The sequence below is a fragment of the Rhineura floridana genome, chromosome 4, assembly GCF_030035675.1.
Source record: "Rhineura floridana isolate rRhiFlo1 chromosome 4, rRhiFlo1.hap2, whole genome shotgun sequence".
Classification (NCBI taxonomy): domain Eukaryota; kingdom Metazoa; phylum Chordata; class Lepidosauria; order Squamata; family Rhineuridae; genus Rhineura; species Rhineura floridana.
Window position 1 is genome coordinate 9162190 of NC_084483.1, and position 8253 is coordinate 9170442.

The 8253-nt window shown below is 44.4% G+C and overlaps 1 protein-coding gene across 8 annotated transcripts in view; it reads right to left on the minus strand.

Annotated features, from left to right (window-relative positions):
* The window catches only part of NEK5 (NIMA related kinase 5), a 38409-nt gene extending 30288 nt beyond the window's left edge, over positions 1-8121 (minus strand). For 2 of the 8 annotated variants that reach the window (XM_061622372.1, XM_061622367.1), the window contains exons 1-4: positions 7670-7965; positions 3483-3620; positions 2756-2852; positions 1826-1923 (exon numbers count right to left, since the gene is read on the minus strand). In XM_061622372.1, coding sequence (XP_061478356.1) covers positions 1826-1923; positions 2756-2852; positions 3483-3599 — 312 coding nt within the window. In that variant the 5' untranslated portion in view covers positions 3600-3620; positions 7670-7965. Of the gene's footprint in view, positions 1-1825; positions 1924-2755; positions 2853-3482; positions 3621-4802; positions 4824-4913; positions 4972-7669; positions 7967-7994 lie in introns of those variants that run through there. The other 6 variants (XM_061622369.1, XM_061622370.1, XM_061622373.1 and 3 more) reach the window with 6 other exon arrangements.
* Between the last annotated feature and the right edge of the window lie 132 nt (positions 8122-8253).

Consider the following 8253-nt stretch of genomic DNA (forward strand, 5'->3'; position numbering starts at 1 on the left):
AAATTGTCAATACCCTATAAAGCATCATCAATGTAATTTCTACTTAGGTGGGACAAAAAACTTTCTTCAAAAGATACATGTACCAGTAATAAGTGATGAAATTAATATTGTGTATCAGAAAATAATAAAATGTAGATTTCTAATCGCTTCCTCAAAAAGCAGGAGATATGGGTTCAGATCTCACTCTTGACAAATGGTGAGTGACCTTTCTCCCCAAACCTAGCCACAGCTATGTGTTCTACGAGGTAAGAATATACATTTATATGTATCCTGTCAATAGAACCCATTCTCTAGGATTAGAATCAAACAACTCCCTAACCACTCACCCACAGTAGCAGGCACACTTCATGTTCTCTGTAATTCTCAATAAATCCAACCCAGGATAAATCAATAAATCCAACCCTCATCATCAATCACAAGCTCAGCTTCAGGCCTAGAAACAGCTTTTAAAAACAGGGTGGGGAACTTGTGGCCCTCTGGACGTTGTTGGATTCCAACTCCTGTCATCCGTGATCACTGGCCATACTAAATGGGGCAGATGGAGTCCAACAACATCTGGAGGGCTACTAGAACTTTAGGTTTGCGCCGTTAAGATTGTAATCCTAGCACAACAAATCCTCTTGGACAACTGTGAGATAAGCAAATGATTAGTAGGAAATGTATCACAAGCAAATCAGGATTAATGCTCGTTGTCATATAACTACCCTATAAACAAAGCAGAACGAATGCTCGTTAAAGGCTGGACAAAGTCTAACCACTGCATAAGCTTTGTACAAGTAAATTAGGATGAATGCTGAATAAACAAATTGTCTGGAAGAGTCCTGAGAACCCTAGAGTATGTGCTGTATTAAGTGTTTCCAAATACAAGCAGAATGTTTCCACTCATTAACCAAACCCAGAACTTACATATCTACTTCCAGGCAGGCATCTTTTCTTTAAAATATGAAGCAGATATAGCCATTGGGGATAGAGTGGGGCACACGGCTGCCATCACCCAAGATATCGGCAGAGGCATCAACGTGGGAAGTATAGAAGTATGCAATTATGGCTAAATTAATGTACTTTATAAGATCCAAGGAAGGAAACCAATGCTGTTTTAATGACAATTGGTATTTGTTTATTGGTGTAACAAAGTAAGTATGTCACTCACATTAATTTTAATGTGTTATAACACTGATAAAATAGAGCAAAGGAATAATTTATGTACTATTTCTATATGTATGTATAACACATATTACAATAGGAAAAGACATGTAGGGCTGGCACCAGCTATGACTGGGCCCTTGCACACCAGCCTGCCCTGCCCTGTAGTGCTGTAAAGCCAAACACCCCTGCCTGATACAGGCGGCATGTGGCTTAAATAAGCCTGCCCACCCCATCTGCACACATGCAGAGGTGTCAGCCCTTTAGGGACGCCACACCGCCATCTTAGGTGATGGCAGACCGGCATGCACAGCACACAGGGCATTCACACTGAGGCGCTGATGCGACAGGTAAGTGGGGCAGGCTTAACCCCTGTGCTGCCTGTAGTGGGTGGGGGGGGTACATGGGAGCTCCCTCTTTGCAATCCACAGCAGCGTAGGGTCACTGAGTCTTGCAACCGGACACTGCTGCAGATCACGGAGAGGGAGCTTTACTGTCCCACCCTAAGCCAGGGCCCAATCTGGCTGCCCTGCAAGTGCCAGTCCTGAGGGCATGAATTACATTGTAGATAAAAGAAAATGAATGGTAAGATACAGATCTCCTCCTTGGTGATTTTTTTTTTGGTGATAAATAACTGAAGGGATGAAAAAAAGAAAGACAGTTCTTTAAAATGCAAGCCTACCTTGTCCTCATCAAATAATATTCCACGTTGCATAATTATCCTTTTCATTAAGTCACCTCCATCACAGTATTCCATAACAATATATAACTTATTTTTCTCTATAATAAAAGCATATTAGGTTTTGAATAAACTTTTGATTTACATATACAATAATTAACTGCTTTCACTGCAGATGATATAAAGCACAGCAAACTTAGACTGCAATCCACTACATGTCTACTCAGAAGTAAGCTCCATTTGATTCAATGGGACTTACTCCCAGGTAAGTGTGTATTGCATTGCAGCCTTAACCAACAGAGCAAACTGGTACATATTTTGTTTTTAAAATTTCTTTCTATTTTAAAGTCATTTACAGTTTAATGTTTATACACAATTCCCTCTACGAACAACGCAGTCAGGTAATCGATTGTAAAATTGAGATCTCAAATACAGAATCTCCAAATTCTCAGGCCCCAACACCAAGACACACATTCCATGATGGACAGATTGAGACCTAGCCATCTCCAGTAAAACAATCCGTAAATCAATCTACAGATTCTCCACCTCCTGGACCCCACCTCGTCCTAGGTATAGACAGCATTAGGGAAACCAGAAGCAAAGGAGGACAACAGTACTCAGCTTCACAAAGAATTTTCATAGTTCTGTGTAAGAAGTTACACCACCCAATATTCCTCCATCTGCACAACAATTAGAGGCACAAGTGGCCTACTGTGCTAGTTTTCACATCAAGTGTCTCCAAAAGGATGTACACCAATTATTCCCATTTATTTTAATTTTCTCTGCTGTGGGAAAAATAATTTATTTAAATACCCGCTGAAATTCTCTCTTCACACAGCTATTAAAGATGCAAGACCACTGTCCTCTTTTGTATCTGTCTGACCACCCCAACTGAGGCATCTTTAAAAAAACAAAGGCACAGAAAAATGAGACCTTCAAGGGACGTGTAGAAAGCTACTATATTAGGGTGCTTCATCCTGGACAGAAGAGTAACTTCTTTCTGAGAGGATTCCTTTTCTTTCCTTGGCATCTAAATTAGTTAAGAAACAAGGAAATAACAACTAAGTGGCTACCATCTTCAGTGCCATGACAGCGCTGAAAGGATCCTGAGCACCACCTAAAGCATCATATATGTTGAGTTCAATTGTAAAATTTGGCAGCAGATGTATCTTGTATGCCACCATGAGCTTTTTGGAGGAAAGATGAGAGAAAAATTAAATAAATAAAAACCTGAATCATGGACAGAGAATTTAAACATCCTTTCTTTGAAAAACATATCCTGATAAAATCTGGAACTGTATGTAAAGAATATACAGAGCCTGTCTATATCTGTAAATTTTGTCATCTTTTAATTCTATCTTTGAGAAATAAGAAAGGATTTTTTTCCAGTATTCCAATGTGTAATTTATTAAATCTATTTCTTAGTAACCAATGTCTCCTTACAGGGTTAGGTTTAGGGACTTATAACTTCGGTCCAAACTTACTTTACACTGAATATTTAAAGAGCTACATTTCCATTTTGTTATAGACATACACACACAAAGATAGATGTAAAACCAAGCCAAGATTAACTATATCCAATTCGCTATGTCATAGGCCATGAGTGTAGATGCTATACAGAACATCACTCTAATTGGTAAGCAAATGGAGGGGGGGATACCTTTGTTAAACTGATCTCCTTGATAACACATTGTTGATTGTTCTCCTTTCCTTTGGCCAAGAATACTTTGCCAAAGGACCCTTCCCCAATCATTTTAATTATTTCATACGCTTCCATGGTATTGACTTAGAGAAATGTCTGAAAAACAAGAAGATTTAAGCGATGAATGCTTAAAATCTAAACACTCATGACTTCTTTGTATCAAACTTTAAACATTCACTCTTCATATGTAGAAAAACGTTCAGGAAACTGAACTTTACCAATTCCTGCAGAGGTCTGTCCCACAAAGATTAAAATAAAAAGGTTGGGTCAGGTACTTGCAATCAGGAACATTAAGAAGTTAATCACACACATACCCATTAGAAGTGAAACATGAACTTATGAATATAGACAAATAGACTTGCAAAGAATTATCTTTATTCAGGGCATATTATCATCATCTTGACTGTGGGATCTGCCCCTATTATGCATGCAAAAGATCTTTCTGGTGCAGAAGCAGTCAGCAAAAGAATCCTCCTCATCTTATCTGTGTGAAAGGTGCCCACAGATATATCTTTTATTTGTTTATTTATTATTGCATTTGCATACCACCCCATAGCCGAAGCTCTCTGGGCGGTGTACAACAATTAAAAACATTAAAAACAAATATACAAATTTAAAAACACAGTTTTTAAAAAGCAATTTAAAAACACATGCTAAAATGCCTGGGAGAAGAGGAAAGTCTTTTCCTGGCGCCGAAAGGATAACAGTGTTGGCATCAGCTGCACCTCATCAGACAAATCATTCCATAATTTTGGGGCCACCACTGAGAAGGCACTCTCCCTTTTTGCCAGACTCCCAGCTTCCCTCGGAGTAGGCACCCAGAGGAGGGCCTTGGATGTTGAGCGTAGTATATGGGTGGGTTCGTGTCGGAAGAGGTGTTCCAGCAGGTATTGTGGTCCTAAGCCGTGTAAGGCTTTATAGGTTAAAACCAGCACCTTGAATCAAGCTCGGAAACATACAGGCAGCCAATGCAAGCGGGCCAGAATCAGTTTTATATGTTTGGACCATCTGGTCCCTGTTACCAATCTGGCCGCTGCATTTTGCACAAGCTGTAGTTTCCGAACCGTCTTCAAAGGCAGCCCAACATAGAGTGCATTGCAGTAATCTAACTTGGAGGTTACCAGAGCATGGACAACTGAAGCCAGATTATCTCTGTCCAGATAGGGGCATAGCTGGGCCATTAACCAACCGAAGTTGGTAGAAGGCACTCCGTGCCACTGAGGCTACCTGAGCCTCAAGTGACAGAGATGGTTCTAGAAGAACCCCCAAGCTACGAACCTGCTCCTTCAGGGGGAGTGCAACCCCATCCAAGACAGGTTGGACATCCACCAGCTGGTCAGAAGAGCTACCCACTAGCAGCATCTTAGTCTTGTCTGGATTGAGCCTCACTTTATCATCCAGTCCATTGTCGCAGCCAGGCACCGGTTCAGCTCATTGACAGCCTCACCTGAAGAAGATGAAAAGGAGAAATAGAGCTGCGTGTCATCAGCATACTGATGGCAACGCACTCCAAAGCTCCGGATGACCACACCCAACAGTTTCATGTAGATGTTGAACAGCATGGGGGACAGAACTGACCCCTGCAGAACCCCATACTGGAGAGTCCAGGGTGCCAAGCAATGTTCCCCAAGCACCACCTTCTGGAGTCGACCCACCAAGTAGGAGTGGAACCACCGCCATGCAGTCCCTCCCACTCCCAACTCAGCCAGTCTTCCCGGAAGGATACCATGGTCGATGGTATTGAAAGCCGCTGAGAGATCAAGGAGAATCAACAGAGTTACACTCCCCCGTCTCTCTCCCGACAGAGATCATCATACAGGGTGACCAAGGCTGTTTCTGTGCCAAAACCAGGCCTGAAACCCAACTGAAATGGATCCAGATAATCTGCCTCATCCAAGTGTCTGGAGCTGGCCAGTCATTCAAGGACCTTGCCCAGGAATGGAACATTTGCTACCGGCCTATAATTATTAAGATTTTCTGGGTCCAGGGAGGGTCTCTTCAGGAGTGGTCTCACTACCGCCTCTTTCAGGCAGCCTAGGACCACCCCCTCTCACAGAGAAGCATTAATCACCTCCCTGGCCCAGCTGGCTGTTCCATCCCTGCTAGCTTTTATTAGCCAAGAAGAGCAAGGATCCAGCACAGAAATGGTTGCACAAACCTGTCCAAGCACCTTGTCAACGTCCTCAAGCTGTACCAACTGAAACTCATCCAAGAAATTGGGACAAGGCTGTGCTCTGGATACCTCGCTTGATTCATCTGCTATAACACTGGAGTCTAAGTCCTGGTGGATGCTAAAGATTTTATCCTGGAATTGCCTAGCAAATTCATTACAGCAGGCCTCAGATGATTCTACCATGTCCTTGGGGCCAGTGTGTAATAGCCCCCAGACAATTCTGAAGAGCTCTGCTGGGCGGCAGATTGATGATTTGATAGTGATAGCAAAATACTGTTTTTTTGCTGCCCTCACTGCCCCTAAATACAGCTTACCATAGGCACTTACCAGTGTGTAACTGCATCCACCAGGAGTTCGTCTCCATCTGCACTCAAGCCATCTCCTATATTATTTCATCACTCTCAGCTCTGGGGTATACCAAGGAGCCGTACCAGCTGTACACAGGAGACGGCACTCAAGAGCAATCATGTCAACCGCCCAGGTCATTTCTATATTCCACAGTTCAACCAGGGTTTCAACAGGAGTGCCAGCCCTATCAGCCAGAAAACTCCCCAGAGCCCTTTGGAAACCATCCGGATCCATTAGTCTCTGGGGGTGGACCAATTTAATAGGTCCCCCACCCTTGCAAAAGGGAAGAGCCGCTGTAAGTCTAAACTTCAGCAAGCAGTGATCCTTTAATTCCACACAATAAATATCATAATAATCAAACTGAAGTAGAGCAGCCATGTATCATAGTTTTATAGAGGACATGCTTCTATTTGAAGGCTTCCTCCAATTTGAAGGGCTGTCTGGTCCAGGAATGGTTTAATAAAGACAAATATCTCTAAGAACATAAAGCAGAGGCCTTGAACTTGCCCATCAACAGGTAGCACCTGGCCAGCAAACTGAGCAGGCACTCAGACCACTTGGCCATACATTTTCCAACTACTTCCCAACAATGTTGAGATAAATTTTATTTCAGATGGAATGATAGCAATTACTTCTAACTAAAAGTTATGCAACCCTGTGTCCTCTTTTGTTTTGGTGATGCATTTCGTTTAGGTCAACGTATGTAAGTTGTCACTGCGACATCCCAGGACACACGCTGCTGCAGCACCCACCTTGCTGAAACTAAACAGGTCTGTCTGGTCAGTGCTTGGATAGATGACCTGGGAACCCCATACAAGCTGCCTTAAATGCCAAGCAGGAGAAAAGGCTCCATATAAATGTACTAAATAACACAAAGAATAGTGATAAAAATGTGTGGAAACAGGGTGGGGCGTATCACACACAGGGAGAACGGGGTTCCTTTGCCCTCTTGAGTCATTCGAGGAAGTTCCCTCTAAAAGCAGGTCAGTGAGGCACTCCAACAAGCGTCCCGCTTATTCGCTCTGAAGCAGCCTTTCCCAACCAGTGTGCCTCCAGATGTTGTTGAACCACAACATCAGCCTCAGCTTGCATTGCCAACGGTCAGGAAGATGGGAGTTGTGGTCCAACAACATCTGGAGGCACACTGGTTGGGAAAGGCTGCTCTGAAGGATTAATTACAAATAATAGGTCACTTGGCGTGAATACACGTTGAGTACTGCGGATCCACAACCAGGGATGGGGTGGCATGTGTCAAGATGAACACAGTGTTCAACGAGGTGGCGTGGCCTCGTGCATGTGACACTTAGACCTCCCCACTGTCTCTTGCTCCTTGGAAGGGATTCAGGCTGCAATCCTATGCCTAATTAGCCCGGGCAGCCTTTCCCAACCAGTGTGCTTCCAGATGTTGTTGGGCCACAACTCCCATCTTTCCTGACCATTGGCAATGCTGGCTGAGGCTGCTGGGAGTCGTGGTCCGTTCCTCGGGGTGACTCCCCCGCCCCCACCTCGCATTCCCGCTTACGTCTCCCTCTCGACCCTTCCCTCCTCCGTTGCCAAGGTGACGGAGGACGCGCAGGCAGATTCTGCTCTCTGCCGCTGTCTCCGCCCCCCCCCCCGCACTCACCGACCTCGATGAAGATCTTCGCAGGGGCGGGGATGGTAAGCGGGAACAAGCGGCTGTTGCCCGGCCGGGCTGGAGCGGCTCGGTCGAAAGATGCGACAACAGCTTCATTTCCCCCCTCACGGGGGCGTGTCTTCTTACGCCACGCCCAGCCCGGTCAAGGGTCCTCTTCCCTCGCTCAACCCGCACGTCGCAATATCAACACCCTTGAGGGTTAATGTGTCGAAATGTTACTATGGTCACACACCTCTAACCTTTCAACAGCAGCCCAATACAATAAAACGTCAAGCTATTCCTACGAAGCTGAACGCGCTGAGAAACATTTCACCTGTTTAGTTCATGTCTCGGGTTCAGCGTGCAGACAAAAAGATGCCAGGGCCAGTAAAACGCTCGCAGGCCCGCGCTTGGGAACCGAACACCCTTTAGAATGCACAACTCTGAGGGTGCAATCACATACAGGTCTTCTCAGGAGCAGAGCTTGGAAAAGTTACTTTTTTAAAACTACAACTCCCATCAGCCCCAGCCAGCATGGCCACTGGATTGGGCTGATGGGAGTTGTAGTTCAAAAAAAGTAACTTTTCCAAGCT